Here is a 14,299-nt window from a genome sequence, read left to right as displayed (position 1 = left end):
ACTTGGTTCTCTGAAGCTGTTTCATTGAAATGAAAGAAGTATTCAGCTCTCAACAACAAAGTATCCAAGTCCTCCCTATTAAAGCAAGGAAACTCAAGTTTAGTGGAGCACCCCCAGAAAGGTCTTCACTTTGTCTCCCTTGATGAGAATTCCTCGCCAATGTAATTCTCCATTTGCTTTTAGCTAAGAACTTCAACTTGTTGGAGACTCAGACCTCCAATTAAATTCTTAAGCTGTGCAATAAATTCCTGCAACCATGATTGTTGCCGTTGTTCCACATCTTGCATTAGCAATTGTTGTCACTGCTCCGCATCCTACACCCATTGTGAAAATTCTAGCCTGAGTGCCTAGTTTCGAGTCCCTTCTACCATGGCCAAGAATCACTAACTCTATTACCAATGGTTATGTACTAAAATCATAAATTGAACAAAGCTGAGAAACTTAGTAGAATTCACAGAGGATAAGTACAGAGGGAGTTGAAAGAGAAAGAAGGTTCAAGATAACAAAGGGGTATATTCATTAGACAATGCAATAACATAAGCATTGCAACAATTCCATCAACTTAAATGGACATAGTGCTAGCACAACACCCTCACAAGTTTTACATTTCCACTCACTCTCTCCTTTCCATCGTTTGTTGCCTCTCTCTTCTAAAATTGGCTACTCCATATCATGAAATAACTAAAAGCAACCAACATAAACGAGTCACAAAGAACAAAACAACAACTAGCATGACAGCGATTAACAGAGACAACTAACTAACACAGACTAACATAACAACGACTAAATTCCTGCTCCGTGATTGTTTCTGGCTTCAAACATTTGAGTGTGTGACAAATAAATTTTAAAACTACTAGCCCAGAAAGTGAATTCAGTCAGAAGTTGCGAGTATAAATTCCAAATGAAGAGAATTGGTTAATGAACAATATCACGGATTCACAAAGCTTAAGCAACACATTAAGCGGCTTTGATCACTCATTTAGAACTCCAAATCGGATACAGAATTACAAAACAAATATGAACTCCACTAATAAAGCTATGGTTCGTCTAATTTCACACCAAACATTTACAGTTAGAATTCACTCAAAGAAATAGAAAATCACAAGTAAACAAATTAAAAGAAAGTGAAGAAAGTTGACCCTTTCGACCAAGATTTGATCACCCATACGAAGAGTACGGAACATAGAAGTGGAAGGTATAAATGACATGTTGTGATATGTCATTTGTGCACGTTACATACAGTTTTATAGTAAACTATCACATGGTTTGACTGTAAAGCGAATCTAATCAAAGGTAGACCATAAAAGGATGCCAACAAGAATATGATAGAGAGCAAACCAGAGAGAGAAAATCCATAATCAAGGAACACAGGGAGAGAAATGGAGATGTAAATTGAATGTATTCTTTTCCCTTTACAAATTTGCACGATAAGCATGACTTATATACAGCCTTTACATTTAGTAATAAACTATCGCTCTCTCCTAATCCTATTTACAATTTTAACACGTAAGGGACAACGTTTCACTTAAACCTGCTGCATTTTGATAACTCCAATCCATCAATCCTATTTACCAGTTTATTTGCTTCAAAATATTTCCAAACCGTATCAATATCCCTTCTTCAAGCTTCCTTGTCCTCAAGGAAGAGTTGTAGGAGGTGAAGTCTCTTTAAGCCACGCAGGTTCCTCCAAGGATAAGAGGATGTTATCTTCATCACAAACTGTCAAACATCCAATGCCCATTTAGATAAAAAGGAAAAAAATGGCAGCACAAGGTAACAACCACGTAAGCAACAACCCTTTTCCTTTGAACACCCCTTTATGGCTTCTTAGATTTACAGGGAATTGTCGTTTAAATCTAAAGCACTGTATTGGGACCCTTGGACTCTTTCAGGTTAGTAATTATACTATTAGAAGTTGGGAAAGAAATGAGAATAATGTATGTTCGTACTCTTAGAACAAATTATACTTTTGAAAATATTAAGGTGTTAACGAAACTTTTTATGATTTTTGTAAATTAAAAAAATTACCACTCTGGTCTACAAATAATTTCAAGAATCAATTTATAAGTTTTTAAACATTTTTAAAATTTAAAATGTCATAATTAAAATATTTGTGTTTGATTATAAAAATTAATTTTTTAATGTTTTAAAAATTAATGAATGATAAAATTTTGAACACTCAATTTTTTTATTAGAAAAGAGTTTGATTTATTTTAAATAAAAAAATATTATTTACCTTATTAAATCTGAAAAATATTCCTTTTTAAGTGAACTCGTGACACGGCCCAACTCGAGTGATTTTGGGGAGGCTTGCAGGAGCACAACCCGCAATTTTATGGGTTGTGTCCAGGGATTTATACTTATTAATTTATGTATCAAATAATCATATTTTAAGATAAAAATAATCTTATTTTTAATTTATATATCAAATAATATAAAAAATATTTTAAAATAATTATATTTAAAAATATTTAAATAATATAATATATTAATATTATTTTATTATCTTTAATTAAATATAATAATTATTCATACTTATTAATTTTTATTAAATTCTATTATATATAATAATAATAATAATTTATTTCAAATAATATTTTATATAATCCATTCAATTTAAACCAACCGTGCCCTGAAATTCTGCATTCCAGCTCTTCCACACATGTGGATAAAATTGTTTTTTTAATTGTAATTATAATAAAAAGCCAAATTTGGTGATGTATTTGTATTCTACCTCATAAATATACAATAAAAAAAGTTAAAAGAGACAAAAAATAATAATAATAATAATCCTGACTCCCATTTCATGGATAGAAATTGACTCTCATATTCCCATCCACCACCCATCCGAAATTATTATCAATCTCATCCTTTATATATTCGCCACGTGTCCTGTCCTGGGACCCACAAATTCTCCCACCACGTCATCTCTTACAACACACTCTCCCCATCTAAATATCAACTCTCCAGTCTCCTCTCTTTACTCCATCTCAACCCAAACCCGAATCAACCATGAAACCCGTAACAATTCTCACTTGTCTTCTCTGTTTTCTCCTCTTATCCTTCTTCCGCGCTACGGCGGACCATGAAACTTCCACCCGCGGCAGCAGTATTATCTTTACTACCCTTGGCAAATTAGATTACGCCTTTGACATCTTTACACTCCCGGCTTCGGATCCGCCATCAATCGCCGATGAGGTTCAAATCACCGACGGTACGTATCTGAATTTCAACGGCCACTTCCCTTCAACTTCTCCCTCTCTCCTCTCTTTTCTTCTACGCGATCAAACCTTAATCCAACCTCCGGGCGGGCATGATTCATCTCCTCTTCAGCTCATCTACGTCACGGAAAGAAACGGATCATCAAACATCTACTACGATGCTGTTTATTATAGTGATCCGAGGGACACCCGTTCAAGAACTGCCCTTGAGCTTCAAGTTGAAATCACCGCTCGTGTGCAAGTACCTTTGTTGGAAATTAAGCAGGGAAAAAGTGCAATTTCGGTGAAAGATAAACCGGCTTTGAGTGGTGAAAATTTAATCTACGTGTCGACCCATGAGGACCCTGGTAAACCCAGGACGAGTTGGGCTGCGGTGTACTCGACCGAGTTGAGAACCGGGTTGACTAGGAGACTGACGCCGTATGGAGTTGCCGATTTTAGTCCGGCAGTATCTCCATCTGGGGTTTATACGGCTGTGGCTTCGTATGGAGAGAAAGGGTGGGATGGTGAAGTTGAGATGCTAACTACCGATATCTATGTTTTTTTGACTCGGGATGGGGCTCAGCGAGTCAAGGTTGTTGAAAACGGTGGGTGGCCGTGTTGGGTCGATGATTATACTCTGTTTTTCCACAGAAGAAGCGAGAAAGATAACTGGATCAGTGTTTACAAAGCGATTCTACCCAAAACGGGGTTGATTTCAACCGGTTCAGTGACAATTCGGCGGGTCACACCACCAGGTCTCCACGCTTTCACTCCAGCTACTTCACCAGGTAACAAAAAGTTCATAGCGGTGGCTACAAGAAGACCCAACTCGGGCTATCGCCACGTTGAGTTATTTGACCTTCTCAAAAAAGAATTTATCGAGTTGACTCGTTTAATTTCACCCAACACTCACCACCTTAACCCGTTTATCTCACCTGACTCAACTCGAATCGGGTACCATAAGTGTAGGGGTGACAGAAATATAAAAGACAAGAGCACCCACTTGTTACTCGAGAATCTCAAGAGTCCATCGCCCGATATTTCGCTCTTTAGAATTGACGGTTCGTTTCCGTCTTTCTCACCGAAAGGTGACCGAATCGCGTACGTTGATTTCCCAGGAGTATATGTAGTGAACCCAGATGGTTCAAACCGGAGGCAGATTTACCCAGAAACCGCTTTTTCAACCGCGTGGAACCCGGTTCATGAAGGGCTTGTGTACACCAGCACAGGACCCGTTTTTGCTAGTGAGAGTACAGAAGTCGATATCGTTTCCATCCACGTGGACGATGTTGATCAAGTTGGTGCCAAAAAGTTGACCACTGACGGCCAAAACAACGCATTTCCATCGGTTTCACCCGACGGTAAATTGATGGTGTTCAGATCGGGTCGAACGGGTTACAAGAATTTGTATATAATGGATGCAATTGAGGGAGAGAAGGGTGGGCTACACAGATTAACGGAAGGTCCATGGACGGACACGATGTGTAGTTGGTCACCGGCTGGTGATTGGATCGCGTTTGCATCGGATCGGGAGAACCCAGGTTCGGGGAGTTTCGAATTGTATTTGATCCACCCTAATGGGACCGGTTTAAGGAAATTGGTTCAAAGCGGGTTGGGCGGGCGGACTAACCATCCTACGTTTAGTCCGGATGGGAAAAGTCTAGTGTTTACTTCAGATTACGCAGGTATTTCCGCCGAGCCAATCTCAAACCCACATCATTATCAGCCTTATGGAGAGATATTCACGATAAAATTGGACGGCTCTGATTTGAAGAGATTAACGCACAATTCATTTGAGGATGGGACCCCAGCGTGGGGGCCTCAATATATAACGCCAGTTGACGTGGAGTGGGGCAAGAAGGAAGAATGTGCGTTTGAGGAATGCCACTGGCTGAATAAAACGCCCAACCAAGGAGTAAAGTTGGCATTTTTGAAGGCCAGTAAACCCCGGTGTGCTGGGTGAGCACATATCATATGTAATTTATATAATATTGTATTTTATATTTGCAATAGTTTTTTTTTTATTTAGATGTTTTCTGTGTATTAAGTTGTTACTTTTGAAACAAGCAGAAGATGGTAGATGGTATATTATTGATAATGTAAGTATATAATGTTTCATATATAGCTTTGCCTTGTAAATGCCCAAGATTATAATAAATAAAAAAATATCAATACCCATGAAGATTTTCATGATATTATGCCAAATTTTATGTGCTAGTTAATGGTTAGTTCACATGAAACAGAATAATTACAGAATGCATATAGAATGAAGATGGCATGTATTTGTTTACAATTGAATTGTTTCATTGTGGGCATGTGTTGAAGCACAACTCTAACTTTATAAGCAGTAGTTAGAATTTAGAAAGATGTTAAGTAAATGAATACCATTTTCAGATTTTAACATGAACAAAACTGTGCTGCTTAAGATCATGGGTGCAGAGTTCACCACTGATATAGCCATGCAAGTTTCTGCAACAATTTTAGATCTGAAGAGCCAGATTCAAATGCTTATGAATGTGGATGTTGAGAGGCAAACTCTGTCGTTTAAGGGTGAAGAGTTGATGAACCATCTGGTTCTTGGAGATTTTGAGTTTGGACAATCTCCCATTCTTGTTCTTCATATCACACCAATTGCACAAACAAAGTTTAACATTTTGGTGAAGTTCAACGCCCAACAGACTCGGATCATGGTGGATGGAGCAACTGTAGTTGCTGATTTGAGGGCTCAGATTGCAAGGCACTGGGGCATTCCACTTGAAAATACAGCCCTCTACTGTGGTTTGCCGGTGGAAATGAAAGATCATTTAACTCTCTCGGCTTTTAATCTTTCTGAGCATTCAGAAATTGAAGTGAAGGTTAAAGCTAGAACCGGACTCAAGGTTAAAGCTTTAACCGGTTGAATTCACTTAGTATTATAAGTAAAATAGGAAGAAATAATTGTCCTCTGATAGGCAAAGCAAGAAATAAATATAAACTAGAATTGGTTTATGTAGATGATTATTAATTATTTTAATTTGCCTGGGATGAAACAGTGATAAAAATAACTCCACAGCTAAGGCACTTATGGGTAGACATGTCATGGTCGTGCAAAGCTATATCCAACATGGTTGGTCGTGTCGGGCTATAGCCACCAAACGGTAAACTATACTAACTTGTGACATGGTAAAACTCGAGACACAACTCAAAGTCCTTTAAGTCGTGCTTTTATGAGACCGTCCAATGACAAACTAAAAGGATAATTAGTAACTAGATTATCTAGACAAAAGTTTCATGCTCACCACCCATAAATAACGAAAAGAACTTCACATGTAAAGATGAACTTGATAAACAATGAGTGTAAAACTCGGAACACAACTCAGAGTTCTTTAAATCGTACCTCTATGAGACCACCAAATGACAAACTAAAAAGATAATGAGTAGTTATCTTATCTAGACAAAAATTTCATGATCATCACCCATAGATAATGAAAAAACTTCGCATGTGGAGACGAACCGATAAACAATGAGGGTAGGTCATATTTACCCTCAAATTTGATAAAAAATGAAAATAGTTAAAAAAAGGCCCACCCTCAATTTTTCTTAAATTATAGTGTTCCCCAAAAACTTTACTCCATGTAATACTTAATTCACTTCTCCCCTCCAAATTTCTAATATTGATTCTCAAAACCTATTTTTAGAGTGAAAAGTGCCATACTCTAGTTGCTTTATTGTTTGTTTCACAAATATTGCTTTCATTATAAAATTTGTATAGCAAATTCTTAAATAGTAAGTCATTTAGTCCTTATTTTTTCAATTGAATGTTATACATGTATGTATATTTAAATAATCTAATTTGTGTAAATTGCTTACAGTTGTGTCTTGTTGATTATTATTTTTAATCTCTTCAAATTATCCAAGATATAATCAAAATAAGAATTAAAATTTTGGATATATATTTTCAAGTAAAAGAGACATGGGATTTTGGCAAAGTATTAAAATTAGAAGTAAGATTTTGGATACACTAAATTTTCATATAATTCACAATGAAAATACCATTTAACGCTTTTAGAATATATGAAAGTGATAAATTATGTTAAATTGAAGAACTTGCTTTCATCTTTACGATAATTGATATTTAGACATTAAAATTTTTAAGTATGACATTTAAACTTGTTTTTTTAAAGTAAACAAAAGATGTGTGAATCTTTAATCAGAATAATTGAAGTTTAATTGTTTTTTTTATGAATTATAACTGTTTTTAAACATTTTTTATTATATTAAATTTGAGTGACCTTTTTTCTCTCTTCACATAAAGAAGTTGTGTTATCACATTTTTCCTTTCAATTTTTTGACATTATATTATTTTTTTAAGCCTCAAAATTTAGTAGTTTTCAAAAGGTTTTATTAATTGATTGACAAGGGAGTCTGAAGAAACTATCACTTTCTATCAAATCAAGATCATGCAATTAATATAATTATGGTCAAAGGACTATTTCTCATAAATTTTAGTTTAATCTCAAAAATACATTTGTAATAGCTGAAAAACTTAAATATTCATCCATCCCTAAATTGCCACTAAATATAAACAATAATATTAAAAAATATATAATTTTATCTCATTTCCCCCCCTAAAGTTTTAAAAATTAACATTTCACCTCATACCTAAATTTTGAAAAGTGACTTTCCCCCCTCCCCCACAAATCCCCAAGTTTTTTCTTCATTTATCCCTCTAACGACCGACACGACGCGTTCTTGAACGACAAAACATCATCCATTCTCTAAACGATAGAGCTTGTCGTCTAGACTTTGAACGACAAAGCGTTATCCAAAATTGGACTCTGTTTTGTTCCTTTGTCGTGCTTCATCGTTCACTAAAAAAAGTGGTTTGATTTCAAGTTTGGTATTTTAGTGGGGAAAAGTGAAATTTTCAAAAACTTATTCCAAAGGAAAATATTAGTTTTTCAAATTAAGAAAGAAAATAAAATATAATTATAATTATTTTAATCTTATTGGTAAAATAATCATTTTACCATTTAACCCTAAAATAAAATTTATAAGTGTATCCTAACAAACTAAAACTTGGATGAGTATTTGGGTTTTTATCTGTCGCGGGTATATATTTATTATTTTAGCAAAACTTGGGTGGAAAATAGTCATTTGGCCTATGATTATTTTGTTTTTGTCCAATTAAAATAGGAATAAATCTCTAGAATCATGTTTTAATTTGGCATATTTAGATACAATATTTACATATAATTTTACCTTTTCATCCTATAATTTAAAAGACCTAAATGAAGATAGGGATAAATTGAGACTTTAAAAACTCACCAGAAATCATAAATATATAATACTATCTTGTAATTATTACACAAACTCTACCAAAATATTTTCTCATTGATAAATAACATAACTGTAAACATAAATTTCTAAATAATAAAAGAAACCACATTAAAATCTTTTTTGGTTTTGTTATTAATTTATTTTCGTAGTTATCTAATCATTATACAATGGATAATAGAATTATCCACTATTTCATATGGAGGAAACCAGGGGATCAAATAATCTTTGGTAAGATGAAGTAATCTTTGTCAATGAATAATAATTGAAAAGATTGTTAGAGTTGGAATCCAGAAAAAGAGTATAATATCCCTAATTTAATAATTCAACTTACTGTCAAGATATTGTTCACTTAGTTCATCATGGTTTTATTTTTTGCCCACATTTTGACAATTTATACATCTTACAAACTATTTAACCAGTCATCATCTAAACAACCCAAACATATTGGATGCACATATAAGTCCATATTTCTTCATGCTTTGTCGATATGAGATTTGTTTAAAGATATCTTTGAGTTACAAAGTCTAAAAACAAAACCATGATAAACTGTATATCCAAAATTGATAATATCTTAACAGTGAACCAGACTATCAGATTAGAGATGTTACAAAAATAAATGAAAACAAGTTGACAAAATGAGGATTTAGGTTTCTTGTTCCTTTTAACAGGCTAGCGGTTCTAACTTAGAAAGTTTGGTTTTAATCCGACCGAATGTGATTCTAATTAGGGAATTTGATTTGTGACAGACAGTAACAAGGCTCTATATAATTAAAAGGCGCCGTTGGGGAAGTCAAAGCAATCCATGCCTTTTGGTGGAAATCACCCGTTAATTCTAAAGATGACAAGATAAAAACCAGTGAGAGTTAATTGTAAACAAAAAGGAAGAAGAATATATCATACTATAACCTCAAAGGTTTTGGCTTGCTACATCAACATGGAAAAAGGAATGACACAAGCTTGAAATCTTGGAATCCATTACAGGAAACTCACCAGAAGAGAAGTCTATCCAACGGGATATTGGAACAATCCGCAATACTCAGTGGCTGTGGAAGAACTCTGGAGGAATTGATGGAGGACACAACTTCTTTGCCACATATTTGTACTGAAATATACACAGCACCAGTTGCTTTTATTTATATGAATTGAATTGACGCCGACTTATGTCTACATAATTATATGGTTTTGAAGAAGCTTTTATTTACCTTATGCTGACTGTACTTTTCCCTGATTGCTGGTAGACTTGAACTATTGCTATTACAGAATAGGCGATGAAGATCTTTAACACAGTCCATCAAGTCCGAAGGTTGGTAAAGTGTGTAATGCTGCAATGTAGAACTCTGCACCAAAAACAATGATCAATTTTCTTTCTTATATGAAGAAAAAAATGGTGGCGGCTAGTGTTTATGTAAATACCCAAGGCCTCTTTGATGGGATTAGTATGTATTTTGCCAAGAAAATTGCAGAAGCGGCTATGAGTGATGGTGCATAACAGAGCATGCTGTACTCTAGAAGAGACAATTCTGCGATGTAGTTTGCTAAGCATTCCAACTGCATTGATGGAGCCTGAACCAGCAGAAACACAATTGAGGTATTAGTGAAAAAATATTTGGGCAAAATTATTGATGTAAGTCTCATGCAACAAATTATATGAGGAAGGTGACAAATACCTCATTTATCCCTTGAGCAGCACGAACAAATCTCCTGCATTTTATTTCGATGATCACAAGTCAGATTTCAGAAAGCAGTGCCAATATAATCATGACTGCAACAAGAGATACTTGATTATAAACTCTACCGTAAGAAACATTTGGCGGTGGGAGCTGTCATTTCGAACTTTAAGTAATTCAAAACTGCAGATTCCATCTCAAGAACCTGAAGCAATTGTGATAGTAAATTATTTTGCTAGGTAAAAGAGTTTGAGCAATACAGAGGAAAAAACGTCATATAAATTTCGTACCTCTTCCTTGAAATACGTGTTATCAGTTATATAACAGAATTCCTCCACCTGGGGTGCACAAATTTCTTCATATTTTCTGGCAATTCAGCAATATTTCTTGTTAATACTATAACCATGGAGGTGAAAGCATGGCGTAAAACTGCAATTTCATAGATAGGGAGAATAAAAAAGACAAGGGGGGATGATTACTTACGCTGCAATCATCATGCAGGCAACACCAAGCAACTGGAGACGCTGCCTATTCATTACGTTGCCTGAAAGATACCGATCTGTGTAGTTTACAGTCAAATACAACGTCTCAGGTACAAGCCTGTACTCTTCGGCCACCTGCGGTTGGAATTAGCATCACAAGTTAGCATGTCACACACAATAAACGGGTGGTGGTACCAAAAAGAAGATTTAGTTAGTCAAAGCACATGTAAAGAATATCTAGTAACTGAATAAGAATTCATAAATTACCTCCACAAGCCAATCAACCAGTATTGCGCGCATGCTGCAGTTTATGTCTTTCTGAATTCTCTCCATAAAGTCGGTTGAAGGCCTTTTCTTTGCCTAAAAAACCCCCATGAATGGAAGATAATTAGAAAGATATTATAGAAGCAATAGAATATATGTTTGGAATTAAATACATTTCCATATTATGTCTATTATGCATAAGGATTAGCACTTTATTGTATCTTGGTAAAACAAACTACATAATCTGTTCACAGCCTTCTGAGTGTCCAAGTAGATGTTTATATAGCCTACAAGGTGCATAGCAAAAGCATTATAATAATGATTAATAAAAAAATTCTTCTTACTTTTACCAAAAGATTTCAGCAAACAATTTTAAATGAACATCACAAGACTCTTTTAAGGCGAAGAAAAAAATTAGAAGTTATTGCAGAACAGGAAAGGGTGAATTTACCTCAGATGCACGCAAGTGCTTGTAAATGTCACAAGCAAAAGTTGCACAGAGCTGGGGATCCATGTTACTATCATCGATATTAACAATTTTATCATCCATTTCCATCTCAGCAAGTAGGTCTCTACTGCAGCCATTTCCTACAAGCAAATTAATAGATAATAAGTTCAAGTGGTAACCTAAACATTTAAAAAAATTAAAATTTTAAGCGAAAACATTACCTGTTGTTTCTGCATGGCCTGAAATGTAGAGATTTCTAAATGTGTTCCTATCAATAGAATCAAGTGCTGGAACATCATTGTTATCAATATATTCAACGTCAGGGCTCTTGAAAGAATCAGAAGCAGACGTCGTCTCATCCATAGAAACTGAATTTGCATCTGAATTATTAGGAGAGACATCCATGCTAGAAGAAGCTGGAACTTCTGCAATGTTAGGTGCAAGTTTATCACTTCTTGGTAATGGTGTAACTTTAGAGACATCCATGCTAGAAGAGGCCGGAACTTCTGCAATACTAGGTGCAATTTTATCACTTCTTGGTAATGGTGTAACTTTAGAAGGAAGAACATTGTTGGACTTTACAATACTGGGGGCAGGTTCTTCAGTTCTTGGTAGAGATGTAACCTTAAGAGGAACAACTGTGCTTGATTTTATAATTAATGATGCAGGTAAGAGTTTGCCCGAGAAGCCCGTGTTGTTGATACTGCCGGCTGGATTTACCTTCTTTGCTTTAGCAACTCTACTCGAGCATGGTGCCTTCAAGCATGAAATTCAGTAAATCAAGCAGTCAAATTTAAAATTTTTATTTGAATGAAATCATGTGCATAAACAAATTGTATAAACTAAAATATCAGCTTGTGATTGGATGATTAGATTATTTACTATTTCTCTTATTTCAAAATCACTCAATTAGATACTATTATAGATAAGTTTATACAATTTATTCGAACATGTAAATTTACTTTTTTTCATTTACCATAAAGCTAAAATTTGAAAGTTGAGTGGGACTATTGTAAAATTACAAACTTCTGAGTTAATTTGAAATTTCACAAGCGTTTTGATTTTTCTCCCCGTTAAATTAAGTGCAAGTTTTCCCTATAACCCAGTGATTTTCTTTTTCAAAATCATATTTAAAATCTTTTCATCATCGGAGATCTTAATATACACAGCTTGTAAAAGAATACTTACGTATTTAGTTGTTAGATATTTTAATTATTCATTTTCATTTATTTTCTTTCCATTTTCTCAGCAACCAAACTGGTGGTTCTTACTCTAGGAAAAAAAAATCATCCAGAAAAACAAAATTTGAAAAACATAAAATCAAGAGAAACTTTCTTTCCAAAACATAGTTCTATCTTATTCCTCATTTTCTCAGAAGCCAAAAAAAGAGTTGAAAAACTGAAAATACCGACCAAAGAAGACGAGGAGAGTGAGCTTTTTGAACCACTTTGAATGACATTCCTTTGATTGGTGATGTTACTGAGTGGCGCTCGCTTCTTCGCCAGATGCGGTGGGACCGCCATGAACTTTCTCACATTCTCCGACGACGACGCATGTCGTTTAGCTAAAGACGATGTTGTGGACGACGAAAAGGACGACCGCCGGTTCTGCATCGACATTTCGAAATCAAAAAATCTTTCTTGTTCTTACGCCAAGAACAAGAAAGCGAATTCAAAAAGAAAAATTGAGAGGACAGAAGCTTTTCAGGAGTTCTTAGCGGAGAATTTGGCGAGCTTTTTGAAAGACTTTGAATAAGCTGTTTATGGAAGTGATAATTGATAAAACATTTTACATTTATAAAATTTTACTTTTAGGCGGGGAGGAAGGTGATTTGAATTGTGATAGCATCCTGACCGTCAGACTCAGTTCGATATTCGTTAGGGAGCGCAGTGTGGGGCCCACCAAACGACTGTTTGGGTTTGTGGGGTTTCTCAAACTCTAATGAAAAGGTGCCACCGGAGGGTAATGGGACACGTGGTGCACCCGGAAGATGGTTTGTTATCAGTGAAAGGTCACGGCGCTGTAAGACTATATTTGAATTCGAAATTTAAACGGTCACTGGACCTGTCTTCACTCTTCCAGTTCAGTACCGAATAACGAGCTAAAAAAATAATAATAATTCCAAAAAATTAGACCATAAATTCTGAATGTTGAAGTCGGTAAGTCAAAGTGACATGTCACGTGCCAGCCCTGCAATTCCTAATTTACATTCAATTTCGGATTCTATTTGAATTCAGCCCTATATTTGAATTCGGATTCTATTTATAAACTAATGTACAAATTATTATGTATATTTACTATTTGCATGAATTAAAAAAAAAAGTCAATCCTCCTTGATTTCAAAATTTTGTGGAAACATTGGATTTTGGCTTTTAGCTATGATAGTCGAATCATTTATCATATAATATGTCAAAAATTTAATTTTATATATTATGTATCAAATATCGTATAATACAATTTTTAAAAAATAAAATAATAAAAAGATTAATTAACACGTTAAAGTTTTAAAAAATATTACAAATACTATTACAAATTTAAAATTTTTTATATACACCTCTATTATATCATTATTTTCTTTAAAAAATATATCAATTCATATTGATAATATGTATCATATTTATGATACATATTATTTTTCACTTATATCGTATCATATTGTATGATACGTATCGTATATCATAAGATAATAATAACTATGTTTTAACTTATTTCATCTTTCTAGCATAATTAACCATATTAGAATAAGAAAATATGAAATTATTAGGACAATTCTGATAAGACTTCGTGTATAAAAGCTTGGTTTGGTTGCTAACTAGTATTAAAAAAAAAAACACTGAGTTACTTATAATAAATTTGAATTAAAAATAAAATAACTCTACTTGTTAAAGAATAAATAACAATTTTCCACCTAAGGCT

The 14,299-nt window shown here is 34.3% G+C and overlaps 2 protein-coding genes across 2 annotated transcripts; one reads left to right on the top strand and one right to left on the bottom strand.

Moving 5' to 3' along the window:
• Positions 1-2,893: 2,893 nt before the first annotated feature.
• LOC123229827 lies at positions 2,894-5,396 on the top strand. The gene has a single exon (XM_044655803.1). It carries the CDS (start codon positions 3,013-3,015, stop codon positions 5,164-5,166), a length of 2,154 nt encoding a protein of 717 aa, XP_044511738.1. The 5' UTR covers positions 2,894-3,012; the 3' UTR covers positions 5,167-5,396.
• Positions 5,397-9,047: 3,651 nt separating this feature from the next.
• Positions 9,048-13,140, bottom strand: LOC123229137 (cyclin-A1-1-like). The gene is made up of 12 exons (XM_044654748.1): positions 12,796-13,140; positions 11,605-12,139; positions 11,387-11,523; positions 10,939-11,031; positions 10,673-10,806; positions 10,480-10,555; positions 10,318-10,394; positions 10,190-10,223; positions 9,936-10,085; positions 9,725-9,859; positions 9,513-9,624; positions 9,048-9,354 (listed from the first exon to the last, which is right to left on the bottom strand). Exons 1-11 carry the CDS (start codon positions 13,000-13,002, stop codon positions 9,559-9,561), a joined length of 1,644 nt encoding a protein of 547 aa, XP_044510683.1. The 5' UTR covers positions 13,003-13,140; the 3' UTR covers positions 9,048-9,354; positions 9,513-9,558.
• Between the last annotated feature and the right edge of the window lie 1,159 nt (positions 13,141-14,299).

This window comes from Mangifera indica, chromosome 11, assembly GCF_011075055.1.
Source record: "Mangifera indica cultivar Alphonso chromosome 11, CATAS_Mindica_2.1, whole genome shotgun sequence".
In the NCBI taxonomy this organism is placed as follows: Eukaryota; Viridiplantae; Streptophyta; class Magnoliopsida; order Sapindales; family Anacardiaceae; genus Mangifera; species Mangifera indica.
Note: the sequence above shows the minus strand (reverse complement) of the source record. Positions and strands in the feature narration are given on the sequence as shown.

Excerpts from the sequence above, each read along its gene's own strand:
- LOC123229827 (XM_044655803.1), top strand. The coding sequence starts at position 3,013 with ATGAAACCCGTAACAATTCTCACTTGTCTTCTCTGTTTTCTCCTCTTA.
- LOC123229137 (XM_044654748.1), bottom strand. The coding sequence starts at position 13,002 with ATGTCGATGCAGAACCGGCGGTCGTCCTTTTCGTCGTCCACAACATCG. Across the intron at positions 12,140-12,795 it reads CACTCTCCTCGTCTTCTTTG|GCACCATGCTCGAGTAGAGT; the intron begins GTCGGTATTTTC and ends TCATGCTTGAAG. Across the intron at positions 10,224-10,317 it reads ACCGCCAAATGTTTCTTACG|GAGATTTGTTCGTGCTGCTC; the intron begins GTAGAGTTTATA and ends AATAAAATGCAG.